The 16,090-nt window shown below is 43.0% G+C and overlaps 1 protein-coding gene across 1 annotated transcript in view; it reads left to right on the top strand.

The window, feature by feature from the left end:
* Positions 1-16,090, top strand: part of LSAMP (limbic system associated membrane protein) — a 445,759-nt gene that overhangs the window by 272,803 nt on the left and 156,866 nt on the right. The window contains exon 3 of the mRNA XM_035114576.2: positions 13,273-13,398. Coding sequence (XP_034970467.1) covers positions 13,273-13,398 — 126 coding nt within the window. The remainder of the gene's footprint in view (positions 1-13,272; positions 13,399-16,090) is intronic.

The following is a 16,090-nucleotide window of genomic DNA, read 5'->3' as shown; positions in this document are numbered from 1 at the left end:
CTGACATATTTTAGAAGAGCCCAGATGTAGCAACTAACTGAATTGACCTTTGATAACTGCCACTCTTGTGTGCCTTTGAGCAGATTTCAACCAAAACAAAAAATTACAGGAAGCTGTTCTTGCTAAATCAAATTGGATGCTTATATAGCACTTTGTACTTCAAAGTGATTCATGGACATTAGCATGCAACACCCGAAAGGGCTTGGGAATTTGCTTAGATTGTTAGCCTTGTGGACAGAGGCAGCATCACGCTGATTCTTGTTATAGGTGTAAAGAGCAGTGATTAGCCTACAGTGTAGAGGAGAAGAGGAAAATTAGCCACTCACTTCTATTTACCAGTTCTGCCCCCTCTTTAAATCCCCTCTCCTCCTTCCTCACACTCCTCTCGGTTCACTTTAACTCAACAATGACTAATGAGGCCAATTTGATGCCAATTAGTTGCCATAGGAAAGGACTGCTAATTGTAGCAGCCAAGGTGTCAGCTCCCAAATGCTCAAGGTGTGTATGTGCATGTGATGGCCAGCATGCCCCCCTCCCTTTAATCTTCACCTGGGGGCTGATTAGTTTCTTTGTATTTGTTGCAAAATGTTGTTAATTAGGAGCTAGGGACAAGGAAATTACAGCCCTCAAGGCTTAATTGGGAAACTCCTGTGGAGGCTTTTATGACTATAAACTCCTTTTTTTTAAGATGCAGGTTTAATGGTTTGCTCTTCGCCCTTATAGCTGAGGACTACAAAGTGCTAGAGTACTCATTTTCCACACTAAAGGAGCAACAGATGTAGAACGTCAAGAAGATGGTGGATCACCAAAATTGAAGAAGCATGAGAGAAATTGATTCACAAAAGTACCCAAGTTTACTGAAGCAAAGCAGATTTTAGAAATCCAACTTTCTTTTTAAGAGGCAATCAGGGGAAATGTGTGTCTTGAGTTCTGGGTGTTTGATTCCTGAATCAAAGGTGTTTGATTCCTGAATCAAACACCTTTGAGCAGGGGTAACCAATGTGGTACTCTCAAGAGGTTATTGAACTACAAACTCCATCAGCCCCATCCAACATGGCCAATGATAATGTGAGGTGTCGTCCCACCACATCTAGAGGACACCATTTTAGCTACTGCATCCCAAAGGAATATAGCTAGGTTCATGAAGCATACTTTCTGGATTGCCTCTGGAGAAGAAAACTATATTTCCAAAATACTTTGGGATTGATTAAGTACAGACACTTTTGAGAATTGACTCCTCTCTCATTTCTTGACTGAATGGTGCCTTTCGTATTTGCTTCCTAGATAACCAAAATCCCAACAAGCGGGGGAAATTGTGTGAAACCCCAGATTTTGGCTTTGCAAGGAACTTGTTGGAGAAGTGTGTACACCTTCTGATGAGTCACAACTGAATCAAATGTGAAATGACTCACCTGAAAACCACTAGGTCAGAACTTATCTGAAAGGTCTAATTGTAGTGCTTTGCTATGTTCCACAAGGGTGCCCTCAGAGGCTAAGGTCCCAGTTACAGAAGATAAAAGCCTCCACCAAAAGCTCATCAATGGGTTGTATATACAACACAGTCCAAAAAGCCAAGGTCAACTGCAGAGAATTAGTTTATGTCCAAATATGATCCAGAGACAAAGTCTGGCAACAGTCCAAAGTCAATATTTTTAGCAGTGATCCATGCATTGCAGGGGTTGAACTAGATGATCCTTTGGGTCCCTTCCAACTCTACAGTTTCATGATTCTGATATCACAGGGAGTTCAGACATGGTCCAACATAGCAAGGCAAAGATACTAGAATAAAATCCAAGTCAGGACTAGGCATGACAGCTGGACAAATGCACAAGTGAGTATTCTCTGGATGCCACAGCTATAAAATTATGACTATCTATATCTATCTATTTATTTAAATTTCTATACCACCCTTCATCTGAGGATCACAAGGCAGTTTACAATATAACATTGTAAAAGAAAAAATTAGTTTAGCACAGAGAAAAAGTAGGAACACCGGATATGCTTATTTGAGTCAGTCTCACTTTCTCTTGAAAGCCAATGAAACTTTTCCATCAAAAGATCCTGTTCATTACACAAACCAAATGCTTGGGTAGTTTTAAGGAGGAGGGTCATCCTTGCCTCTCCTTTCCTTCTCCCCCACCATTGCCCAGGCATACCGTGTTTTTCCAAAAATAAGACACCGTCTTATATTTATTTTTCCTTTAAAAAAACACGGTGGCTTATTTTCAGAGGATGTCTTATTTTATTTTTTTAAATATATATTTATTGAAAAGTTTTTTCATACACAATAAAGAAAAAATAATTTTAGATAGCCAATACAAAAAGAAAAGAAAAACGACAATAAAAAAATAAGAGAACATTTCATAAAAAGAGAAAAAGAAAAAAGAAACATTCTAATTTAAAAGTCATAATTATAACCAATTCTGACTTCCTCGACCCCTCTTTCCCGAGCTCCTTATTCCCCAAAATATACAGCTTCCAATTCATTTTTAAAAAGAACCACTTTTTGCTTTCATTTTTCAATATAAATCAATATCATTTTTCCCATTGTCAAAACATACAGATCATAATTGTCTATTATTATACCCATTAGCCTTTAATTTCCCCTCAAAAATGATTCGCAAATTTATCAACTCTCATTTTCTCATTTTGTTTTCCTTATTTACTTCTAGATCCAAACCCCCCCTCCTGGTTCCGGTTTTCCCAGATGTTTCATTTAATTCCTTAGAGTTACCCTTTTCAAACCAAATTAATCTGTCCCAAAATCAAATTAATTTTTTTTATTTTTTTTATCCGATCCCGGTTCTGACCCACTCCAGTCCATTCCTTCCCCCCCCCCAACCCCTTTTCTTTCATCCTGTAGCTTTTTGTTGTACATTCCATCGTCTTCCAGAGAGTCTCTGTCTCTGGTATGAAATCCTCCGGTGACAGGGGGAGAACGATTCCCCGCCTTCTTGTCAATCATTGGAGCTTCTTGAACAGCCGCTGTAATCTGAGCTCCCCCTCTCACGGGCAGCCTCAGATCTCCATTTTTTTGCTCCTCGTCGTTACAGTTACAGTCAGAGTTCTCGCTTGAATCGTTTTCCTCTGGAGTTGTAAATTGTTGTTCCTGGTCAGTCCGATTATCATCCACAATGTTTCTTCCATTTGCTTTACAGACGGTTAAAATTTCTAGTGCTTTTTCCAGCAGGATCCCCCAACAATGTTTGTCCATCTGAGTAAGTTGTGTCTCCTCCATTTCCGCTCTTTGTTGCCTCAAATTACATCGGGAGAGTACACTGCTTTATTCAAAATGACGCATTCACTTAAATCCATATCTCGATCAATTTAATAAATTTCCTTTTATCAGATTCTTCTCACTTACTTTTATTATTTTCTCACCGTTGTTGCAATTCAAAAGTCAATCTTTTACCCTTGTCAGATCCTCAGACAGTTCAAATAGTTACAATGCTGGAAACGTTCTTTCTCTTTATGATGTAACAATGTAGCAATAAATCTCCACTCCGGGTTCCCGTCCCAGGCTACAGGGAGTTTGTTTCTTTTGCAAATTCAAAAAAAGTTTTTTGCAGGTTCCAATTATATATACTTTCTTCCCTTAGTCCTGCTGCTAAGGGAGGTCAATTGTTCTCCTTTTTTGAGAATTATAAAGTTCCGTTCATGGTCATGGCTGCTGGCAAGATCGCTGCGTCATAACCCGCTCGGTAGGGAAGGGATCGACCTCCGTTTTTAAATCCACTTCCTTTTGCCCAATTTTTTTCTAATAAGACAATTCTTGAGATTACTTACAGGCAGATCATAATTTTGGAGGTATTTGCTGCTCTTTCACCATCGGCACGGAGCTTCGCGACTGCGGAGGAAGCGAGTCGATCCAAGGCTCGGTCCCCTCTGCCTGCTCTCGGTGGCTCTAACTGGCCAACCGGGCAGCAAAAGGGACTTTAATGAGCACTGCTGGATACACCATGCCCTCAGAAAGCCAAATCTGAGGTTTTTCCGGGTAGCCACATTGCCTGTGTGGCAGTACCCCCACTCCGTATCGCTAGGGGCCTCGGAGCCCGAGGCAATCCTTGCCTTTCGGTGATTTGCAGCAAACCGGAAGCCTATTTTTTATTATTAAGTATGGTACAGTTTAACCTACAAGGTTAAACTGCCTATCATTATGGCTTATTTTCGGGGTATGGCTTATTTTCGGGGTATGGCTTATTTTCAGAGAAACACGGTATGTACAAGATGGTTGAAGTCATGAAGACACAAGGGAAATGTAAGAGCAATGGACTTGGATGGGTGATTGGGGCAGAATGTGGAGAAAAGTAGCTTCAGGGAAGCAGAGAGGAGGAATTACCAGAACTAGAGATGGGAATCCTCCATTGAGACTAGGAGCTTGTACAGTATAAGATAAGAGAAAGGAGCCAGCACAAGCACTCACTTACCAATTTGTGCAGTTGTAGTAAACAAGGAAGTATCAAGAGAGCCACTCAGAAGTTACTGCCTTTGTCAAAAAATGATATTTGTCTTCCAGCAGCTGTTTTGCCTGTATGTGTTTTTGAAGATATTCCCTCCCCCCGCATTTGTTACAAGTGCATTTGGCACTTAAGAGACATGCTAATGTTTTGTGGAAACAAATCACTTGCTTTCATCTTGAGTGCAACCCTGATTGCACTGGGGGAGTTTGGTATGTTTTCATGTCTCATTCTTTTTATCATTTACATCAATGTGAGTTGTTCCTGTCATGAAAACTAGAGCTTGGAAATCACCAGGGTTAGATATGATGTAGTGGGGAAAGACTGTCTGACAGCTTCTGATAGAGCCCTGCAATGGCCTACCTTATAACAATGCTATGCACAGTTCCATGCTCATGGATAGCCTGTGGTCCAGCTGTTTCACCATGGGCATAACCAGGATTTATTTTGGGAGGGGGGCAGAACTTCAGTTAGTTAAGTATTTTTATTGGTTTACTTGATTGGGCGGGCAGCTCCCCCACTCACCTACCCATGCCCATGTGTCCTACCAGAGGAACATGACTTTTGGACCCTTTCTCCAATGGAGCATGAAGCACTGGGACCAGAGACTGTGAATTAATGTGGTTCTTTAGGGAGATGAAGTTTTCTTTAGCACATTTTATGAAAGTACTGGAACAATACTGCCAAAAATTATGGTTCTACACAAAGGCATTTCTTCTATGTGATGGCACATTGTTCTTAGGTTGTGCTGAAAGTGGCATAGATCCACTGGTCACATCGGAAAGCGCAGTTGAATTCGGCAAAATGTACAGTGGAACCTCGGTTTACGAACACAATTGGTTCCAGAAGTCTGTTCATAAACCGAAGTGTTCGTAAACCGAAGTGAACTTTCCCATTGAAAGTAATGGGAAGTTGATTAATCCGTTCTAGACGAGGAAAAACACCCCCTAGAACGGATTAACCGCTTTGCTCCGATGCCTTCGCGGAGGCTGGGGAGCGTTTCCGCGACTGGGCTGCAGCCGCGAAAGCGGTCCCCGGCCTCCGCAAAGATATCGGAGCAAAGCCCCAGCCTCCGGAAGGCATCGGAGCTGGGACTTCGCTCCGATGCCTTTGCGGAGGCGGTCCCCGGCCTCCGCAAAGGCATCTGAGCGAAGTCCCGGCTCCGATGCCTTCCGGAGGCCGGGCAGCGTTTCCGCGACTGGGCTGTGCAGCCGCGAAAGCAGTCCCCGGCTACCGGAAGCTGCTTTCGCGGCTGCACAGCCCAGTCGCGGAAACGCTGCCCGGCCTCCGGAAGGCATCGGAGCCGGGACTTCGCTCCGATGCCTTTGCGGAGGCTTGGGAGCCGCGAAAGCGGTCCCCGGCCTCTGCAAAGGCATCGGAGCGAAGTCCCGGCTCCGATGCCTTCCGGAGGCTGGGGCTTTGCTCTGATGCCTTTGCGGAGGCCGGGGACCGCTTTCGCGGCTCCCCAGCCTCCGCAAAGGCATCGGAGCGAAGCCCAGCCTCCCCGAAGGTATCCGACGCTCCGATGCCTTCGGGGAGGCCGGGCCTTCACTGCGGGCCTCCAGGAGGCATCGGAGCGAAGGCCCGGCCTCCCCGAAGGCATCGGACACTCAGTAGACCTCCGGCACCTCGGTTTACTAACTTCCGGGTTAGGGTAGTTCGTAAACCGAAAGTTCGTAAACCGAGGTGTTCGTAAACCGAGGTACCACTGTATTTTGGATCTTCAAGATTGGCTTCTTTGGCTGTCCAGACTCTTCCCCAAGCCACACCGCTCATCTGACCTGTTCCAAGTGCTTTTACCTGGCTGGGTTTTTTCCTTGCATAGTGATAGGGCCTCTTTTTTTTGCCTGGGTGGAGGGTGGAGAAATGTGGGAAGAATATAGCCTCCTGTACAAAAAATATTTGTTGCTCTGCTCACTCTAGCCCCAAACACCACCAGCATGTGGTCCTGAAAGGTTGTCCATGAGGGAATGCGGCCTTCAGACTGAAATAGGATCCCCAACCTTGACTTAGAGGTAGATTCCACTAGTTCCAATGAATGCTCCCCCTTCCTTAAAGAAGCATGTATAAAGTTAGAATTCGCAGACGTCTACCCCTAAATGTACAACTTCAAACATATTAAATATGCTCCAGCTGTCCTATCCACTAGGGACAATACTTATTTCCTAATAATAATAATAATTTATTATTCCATCTAACTGGGTGACTATATATGTATTAAATTTCTATACCGCCCTTCATCCAAAGATTGCAGGGTGGTTTACAATATAAAAACAAAAAAATACATACAGTACCACAATGACAAAACAAAAAGAATAATCTGACCATACACTTTAAAAGGCTTGCTAAATAAAATAAAAGTATTGTAATTATATATATACTTTTATTTTATTTAGCAAGCCTTTTAAAGTGTATGGTCAGATTATTCTTTTTGTTTTGTCATTGTGGTACTGTATGTATTTTTTGTTTTTATATTGTAAGACAGGAGTGCCTGGCGTGCTATGGTCCATGGGGTCACGAAGAGTCGGACACGACTAAACGACTAAACAACAACATATATATATATATATATATATATATATATATATATATATATATGAAAAAGTAGAAAACAACTTTCCCCATTATTTATTTCATTCATATATATATATATATATATATATATATATATATATGTGTGTGTGTGTGTGTGTGTGTGTGAATGAAAGAGTACAAAACAACTTTCCCCATTATTTATTTGATTCCATTCACAAATCGCTCACCCTAAAATATCTCAAACGGATTTCACAGTAATCACGGAGCACCTAGAGTAGTTCAGGCTTGCTTTAAAAGCTTTACAAATATTTCGGGCTGCTGCTAAGATCCACAACAACTCTATTAGCGCAGGAGAGCCAAGATTGTCCTTAATGCAGCCAAGACTTTCCAATTTAAAATTGTCCTTTAAAAATTGCATACAAAGCAGGTGGGGAAGAGAGAGAAGCCAGTACAATGCTGCAAATTAAGAGGATGCTGCTTTTAACACCTATGATTTCTGACACAGTGGGGGGAAACCCATTAGAAAGGAAGGCTTCAAATGATTTTGGTCTGTTTTAACTAGTGGATGACTCTGAATGTTGACCGTGTAAGATCCAGTCTTGCTTTAGAGACTGAGTGTATTCTGGGACTGTAATGTTCATCACAGCCCTCTCAAACAAGCGAGGCAGGCTTCCCAAAGGAGTTTGCCAGTAGTAAGTTTGCCACATGGACAGATTTGTACAAGCATGAGGCATTTGGAAGCAATCAGCCTAAAGTATCAGAAATTTGAATTAAAAAAAGATGAAGAAACTGAACTATGAGGTTGTCTGTACCTCTCTGGGACTTGCTCAAGCATTTCTTTCATCAGGGGCCCCTAATAATAATAATAATAATAATAATAATAATAATAATAATTTATTATTTGTACCCCGTCTCTCCAGCCACTCTGGGTGGCTTCCAACAACAACAACAAACCATTAAAATGTCATACACTAAAAACTTTCCTGAACAGAGCTGCCTTCAGATGTCTTCTAAATGTCAGGTAGCTATTTATCCCTTTGACATCTGATGGGAGGGCGTTCCACAGGGTGGACGCCACCACCGAGAAGGCCCTCTGCCTAGTTCCCTGTAGCTTTGCTTCTCGCAGTGAGGGAACCACCAGAAGGCCCTCGGTGCTGGACCTCAGTGTCTGGGCAGAACGGTGGGGGAGGAGACGCTCCTTCAGGTATACTGGGCCGAGGCCATTTAGGGCTTTAAAGGTCAACACCAACACTTTGAATCAGGGTAGTCTCGAGCAGGTCAGGCGCCCTGGCGCTGAGGCACGGAGATCGCTCCAGCACCCCCCCCTCGCAGCGTGCAGCATGGCTTCCGCGCAGCTTTGCCGTGCAGCGCCCTGCCTGCCAGCCCGGCGCCCCGCGCCACCGGAACTATACCTAGAGCTGGCCCTGCTTTGAATTGTGCTCGGAAACGTACTTACGTAGGTCTTTCAGGTCCGGTGTTATATGGCCTTTCTGGCCACCCCCAGTCACCAGTCTACCTGCCGCATTCTGGATTAGTTGTAGTTTCCAGGTCACCTTCAAAGGTAGCCCCACATAGAGCGCATTGCAGTAGTCCAAGTGGGAGATAACCAGAGCATGCACCACTCTGGCAAGACAGTCCGCAGGCAGGTAGGGTTTCATCCTGCGTACCAGGTGGAGCTGGTAGACAGCTGCCCTGGATACAGAGTTGACCTGCGCATCCAGGGACAGCTGTGAGTCCAAAATGACTCCCAGGCTGCACACCTGGTCCTTCAGGGACACAGTTACCCCATTCAGAACCAGGGAGTCCTTCACACCAGCCCACCCCCTGTCTCCCAAGAACAGTACTTCTGTCTTGTCAGGATTCAACCTCAACCCATTAACATTTGGAGACACATTTAGAAAACCAAGAATTGTTTTGGGCCACACAAAACACACATTTCCAAGAAGGAAAAGTGGTAATGCTCAAAAGCAGACATCTCAGAACAAATGAAACACAGCCAAAACAAGAAACCAACATGTCACCAAAAAACAGGCAATCCCATCCTGAAATCCCAAAATTCCCATATAAAATTGGGAAGGGGCCTTGAAAGACACCAAGGAGAATGCCTGATGGTGTTGTGGTGCCCACAGGGCAGGGTCCAGTGCTACATAGATCATAGAATCATAGAGTTGGAAGAGACCACAAGGGCCATCCAGTCCAACCCCCTGCCAAGCAGGAAACACCATCAAAGCATTCAAGCCTCTGCTTAAAGAACTCCAAAGAAGGAGACTCCACCACACTCCTTGGTAGGAAATTCCACTGCCGAACAGCTCTTACTGTCAGGAAGTTCTTCCTAATGTTTAGGTGGAATCTTCTTTCTTGAAGTTTGAATCCATTGCTCCGTGTCCGCTTCTCTGGAGCAGCAGAAAACAATCTTTCTCCCTCCTCCATATGACATCCTTTCATATATTTGAACATGGCTATCATATCAACCTTCTCTTCTCCAGGCTAAACATACTCTCCAGGCTAAACAGTGAGATTGAAGTAGCTAATTTAGGTGCCCACATCTTCCATACTTTCAGATCTACCTAAGCAAATGCAGTGGTACCTCGACTTACTAACGACTTGACAACCGAATTTTTTGACCTATGATTGGGGCAAATCAGTGCGCGCTTACGAATGTCTCGACATCCAAAAAGAAACCGTGGCGGTTTTAGATAGGGGTTTTTCGACTTACGAATGTTTAGATAGGGTTGCTTTGACTTACGAATTTTTCCGTTTTCAATGCTTTCCTATGGGAAATCGCGTTTCCAATGGCACTTTTCGACTTACGAATTTTTTTAAATTCGTAAGTCGAGGCACCACTGTGTATTTACTATGGAACAAAAAATGTTTTTAATATATGTTAAAAATGGTAAACTTGGTACTCTATATAATAGATTTCTATCAAATTCCATTTGCAACCTTGTTTTATCATTTGTGTTACGCATTATTCCAATTACATTTTGAATATGGGTAGCAGCATGATAATTTTGTAAATGAGGTACAGCAAGACACACACACACACACACACACACACACACACACACCGAGACTGTTGATAGATCACAGCTAATTGTAATCTGGGTCTTCTACCCCAGTGTACAAAGCTTGCTATCATCTTTTTGCTACTTTTTTTTAAAAAAAATCTATGTCAAAATACCAATGGGTATAGTCTGAAACAAAACTTTAAAAAAATTGGCAGAACTATCATTTTCACCTAGGACACTGCTCCCATCCATGATAATGTCAGCCTAGACCAGTTTTTGAAATCGTTCTTAATATTTCTTATTAATGGCAGAAAATTAGCTTTATAAAGTTTTCCCCAGGTTTTTGTTATATTAATTTTAAGATATTTAATATATTGTGGACAGATCGTAAAGTCTATCTTCTTTCTTAATTCATCTTGTAAATCAGTTCAGACACAGCAATTCTGGTTTAGTTTTATTAATTGTCAATCTGGTCACTCTGCCAAATGCTTCAGTTTTCACCAGGCAGTGAAACAGGGTGGGCTGCCCCTGCCACTTGCAAATGACAGTTCTTCAACAAAACCCTGCATTCTGTAGCCAGCTCCCAATAGGACTATATTTTGTTGGTATAAGGGGTATTCATGTGGTTGGAATAAACCATATAGAAACTGGCTTTCAAAAAGTAGGGTGACTACAGAAAGCACACCACCTGGGAATATATGCAATACAGTGGTACCTTGGTTTATGAATTTAATCCATTCCCGAAAGTCCGTTCTCAAACCAAAACCGTTCTTAATCCAAGGCACTCTTTCCCTAATGAGGCCTCCCGCCGCCGGTGCCCTTCCACCATTCGGATTCCGTTCTTAGACTGAGGTAAAGTACTCAAACCAAGACACTATTTCCGGTTTTGCAGAGTTTGTAAACCAAATTATTCTTAGACCGGACTGTTCTTAAACCGAGGTACTGGTGTATATGAAGAAATGACTCTCAGTGGCTCTCCTGATTTGATTAGGAGATAACCAACCCTTCCCCCAGACTTTCGAAACAGTGTGATGCAAAAGAACTGGTTGATTTGTGTTTCTGTTCACAGTATGTGAAATTCAGCCCACACAATCACTCTTTTTGTTGGCTCTCACAGCCTTTTGTTGATAGTTTCAGCGGCATGCAAAGCTATAATGGACAGAATTCCCAAGTGCTTCAAGCCTTACAAACCTATGTTGCCTTGGCTTAGTTTTCAAAGCTGCCCATTTCCTTCCACGCAGTCATAATTTTCAGCTTTCTCCTCATATCTTCTTTTCTTTAGCTTCGTATCAACTCCTGTTGTTTCCCCAGGCCCTTCCTTTTTAGGTCTGCTTGAGTTGCTTAAGAACATAATAGGAACCTGATGGATCAGGTCAATGGCCCATCTAGCCCAGCATCCTGTTGTCACATTAGGTGAGCTTGCAAGCTGGACCAACACTCTGCCCACCTGCAATTCCCAGCACCTGCTATTCAGAGGCATAATGCCTCTGACAGTTGGGGTAGAACATAGCCATTGTGGCTGGTACCTTGTCCTCCTTGAATTTGTCTGAACTTCTTTTAAAGCCATCCAAGTTGGCGACCATCACTTTAGCCACACTATATCTTTACTGACTTGAGAGGGAAATTGGCTGTCCCTGCTCGAGGTGGAAACAGCAGCTGAAAGGCTTCTAGCCAGCAAACTTCCAAATGGATGAGAGCACGATTTTCACCCAAGAAGCCACCACTTATGGTGACTCAGCCTTGTGGTTATTTTAGCCTCCATAGTGAATCAAAGCTATTTGATTCCCCCTGTGCTCCTGAGTTCCTGCTTGGTGCTCTGGAAGCTGACTCATGGATCTAGCAAAATCAAAAGAGCCAAGCAAATATTGTATACATTTTCTTTACTCAGCTGTACTTCCACAGCTAAATATAGCCCTGGCATGACACACTGCATTGGTGTGCACTCAGTTCACATTTCCAGGATTATTTACAGAATCACAAGGACTCTTTGAAGTGAAAGCACAGATTCCGAAGCAAAAATATGCATCGTAGGGGGAATTTCACAGCAAATTCAGCTTCCTGCCATGCCAAAGAAGACACCGCAACCTTACCTTCAAATGGAAACTGTATGCAATACAAAGAGATTAGTAAATCCCTTGACTAAATGCTTTCTCACATTCAAGGGTACAGGCACTTTTACTTCAGACTTGTTGGGGAGCGTTAACGACCTATGTTAAAACTGCAGACCCATAGACTTAGAGCATGGGTTGAGCTTGGCAGGAGTGAAGGAAGGTGATTTGGAGGGGTGAACCTGCCTGTCAGAGTGCTGGATCCTGTCCCTGCCTCCTGCTATAAGCCGTTTAGGGAACAGACACGACTCAGTGGTAGAGCTTTTCATACCGATGGTCCCCGATCCAATCCCCAACATCTCCAAACAGGACTGGGAATGTCTCCTATCTCAAATCCCAAAGAGCTGCTGCTAGTCAGTGTGGACCACACTGAGCTAGATGGTCTGGCATGGTACAAAAGAGCTTCTTATGCTTCCCCCACCTGACTACAGTGAAGTAAGCTAAAGTGGCTGGCCCAGATGGGCTGCTGGACAAAAACTGCAGGCATATTACGAGTCCAGTTTCTCCTGTGCAACATATATCCACTTGAGGCAGAGCATTCCTCTCCTTTGCAGCTATTTGGTGCTACCTAGGTTTGAAATATGGGCTGCTGCACTCCTAAGCAGATTTATTAGAAAGCAAACTCCACTGGACACAGTCTTGGTTTATCATTAATGAATGCATTAAGTTTTGTTGAAGTATTTCCTGAAGACTTCAGTGTCCAAAGCTAAAAAGTGTCAGTCACTTACTCCCTGCTTCTTCCTGTCCCTACTCTGTGATATTCTGATCACCTGTGTAATGAGTTTTAGTAAATAATTTAAAAAAAGCAGTGGGCTTACTCCTGAGTATGGAGAGTTGGGTTGCACAACAGCAATGTATATCAGTGAGAGTAGCACCTGAATATTTGCCTTCAACATATTATTTTTATATGACTCTTAGCATGAGGGGATTAGGAAGGGCACTCAGTAACCCAACTATAGGGTAGAGCAGACATCCCCAAACTTCGCCCTCCAGATGTTTTGGACTACAAATCCCATCTTTCCTGACCACTGGTCCTGTTAGCTAGGGATCATGGGAGTTGTACACCAAAACATCTGGAGGGCCGCAGTCTGGGGATGCCTGGAGTAGAGCTTCTCTGAAGTTGAAAAGCTGAGCCAAAACCAACCAATCTTTTTCTTTCCATAGTTCCACCAAAGATATCCAACATCTCATCAGATGTCACTGTGAATGAAGGCAGCAACGTGACCCTGGTGTGTATGGCAAATGGACGCCCTGATCCTGTTATTACTTGGAGACACCTCACCCCTACAGGTAGGTAGCCTTGGTCTGTATCTATGTGCTTCTTATTGACACCAGTAGAGGAAGTTTCAATGTAAAAACAGCCAGGAAAAGGTAAGCTCATTGGATCAACAAAGTGTTGATGATTTCTTTTTCCCTACATCAGACTGTGCCAGTCAACATCGGGATATTCTGCTTGCTGTTAGCAGCTGTTTTCATCTAGTAGATGTGGTCTTTGTCATTGCAAATACAATATAGCAATAAGGGAACCTATCACTAGCAGCAGACAAAGTGAAAAGGCCTTGCCCTTCTAATAATGAGTTCAAAGTGAGCCTTTCAAAATCACAAAATTGGCTTCTAGTATGGTGCCAATAGTCATTTCTTACCTGCAGTCTTAAGTCTCTCTATAGACTATTTTTGCAGATAGGTCATAGAAGAAAACAGGTTGGCTCCCCGCACCCCCCGTTTTGTGTTACAAAAGGAGAGATGCTAGTCGGAATTCAATGAGTGAGAAACCAGCCAGGCCCATTGACCATTTAATTGCTCCTTTGATACTTTAATGTTGGTTGTCTTGGAAAGGGCACTGTCATTAGCCTGACCCACAGGGCAATCAGCATAGGGAGGTTGCTTTCTGATTATTTATCCTTTTAGCATTTATCTTAGACAGAAAAAAGAACATGCTTATGGCAATACTAAGAGCTTCTTGACACTGAAGCCTTCCAGACTAAGTGCTGCAACACACATCAATCAGCAGCAAAACCAGGTTCATTATCAAATATACACTCTATGCGAAGCACAGCCAGTTTCTGACGAATATTTCTGTATGATGCATGTGTTTTCAATCAGCTGTTTTCAGAACTATGCTTAGCAAGACAAAACCTTATGTGCACACCTAAAAATGTAATGTGTGAAGTGACCCCAAGATGATTCCACAGTGTTTTCATCTATATTACAACACACACACACACACACAAACAAACAATCAAACAAACAACATATGACATATTTTAGCCTTATCATAAAATGGCAATGCAGCTTCTAATTGTGCCCAGTGAAATTTTCCACAGATGAGGGATGGGGAACCTATCTTCCTCCAGAAGTTGCTGGACAACAACTCCCATCATCCTCAGCTATTGAGCATGGCATGCTGGATGGGGATGATGGAGGTTGTAGTCCAACACATCTGGAAGGCCACAGGTTCCTTGCTGAACCCCAGTACAATTACTTCTGAATTCTCAGGTAAACAAAATGTTCTTTTTTTAGGACAGTATGAGCCCATTTGTAAAAAACTGTCTTTTACACCACAAGGTTTGTTGTTGTTTTTTGTCTTGACCTGTACCAGTAATTTCTTTCCATCTTCAAGGAATGTAATTTTCATACGTATTTGCATCCTATTAAGCTTTGGCAAGAAGATTTTCAATTTTTCAAAGAATGTAGCAAGATGTGTGCAAATTCAACTTCTGACGGTGCCTACTCTAGCTCCCACATGTTATCAATGCTGATGATCCCAGCAGATGTTGGAGAGAATCAATTTCGATTCAGCAATTACCCCGGACAGACTCACAATTCACTCTTTTGGTGCCATTTCCTTTAGAAATGGATTCCACTCTTATTCAGATTAGCGAAAAACACAAAATGAAACCCAGGCTGTGTCCTTCTGACTTCTGTCTTTTTAAGAATAAGAAATTTGACAATATGAGCCAAGGTGTTAGAGGAGATTAATGCTGTCATAGAAGAAATTTACAGAGCAAGAAATACTGTGAAATTAAACAGCAGGCATGGATCGGAAATTAGGAGGGAAATGGGTGGGAATGGAAAAGTTGGAGATTAATTTTAGTTTAGTCACCCTTAAATCGGGGGGGGGGGGGGGGTTTGTCAAATTGTGAGCCAACCTTACAGTTTATACATAGGACTAAGGTAAACCTCTCTGATTTTGCATGTCATGGATGCAGGTAGAAACTGCACCAGTTGTACTTTTGCCTGTCTTGCAACTGTTAAAGGGCCCTCTCCACTCTCTAAAAAAGCCCACCCCCACCAAAGAAGCAAAGACTGAAGCAAAGATTATTCCCTTTGAAACATCTTGGAAAAGCAGTATTTGAAATCAACTAACATATTTACAGTCCTCATGCAGAATGTCCCAGTTTTAATCCCCAACGTCTCCAAATAGGGCTCAGAAAGACCCCGACTAATAAGGCAGCTTCGTGCTACTACCGCTACCAATGCTACTAACACTACCACTACACCTAAGTAATACTAGTGACAGTGTTACATTTCAATCACACCTTTTGTTCAAGATTAAGGCATCATGCATGGTATGTTCTCTCCTTTAAACCCTCACAACAGCTGTGTGAAGTAGGTTACGCTGAGAGAAAGTGACAGGCTCAAGATCACCCTGTGAATTTCAAGATTGAGTGGTGGTTTGAAACTGGGGTCTCCACAGCCCTGCTCTGACACTCTAGCCATCCATTACATTACATTGGCTTTCAGGAGCAGCAGCAGCAAAATGATAATAATCCAAAAGGCCTGGTCCTATCCCATTGAAACAAGCTATATAATAAGCAAGGGAAGGAAATGCTGCCAAGAATAAATGGGGCGGAAGAAGGGAAGCAAGCCAACAAAAGAAATGTGAGCAAAGCAAGGCAGAGAGAATGTTTCCTCCACTGAATTCTGAAGTAACCAGCCGTTCCCTTTTGCCGTTGCCAGTACTAGGTGCAACTGTGCCAGC

Source organism: Zootoca vivipara, chromosome 4 (assembly GCF_963506605.1).
Source record: "Zootoca vivipara chromosome 4, rZooViv1.1, whole genome shotgun sequence".
Lineage (NCBI taxonomy): Eukaryota > Metazoa > Chordata > Lepidosauria > Squamata > Lacertidae > Zootoca > Zootoca vivipara.
Note: the sequence above shows the minus strand (reverse complement) of the source record. Positions and strands in the feature narration are given on the sequence as shown.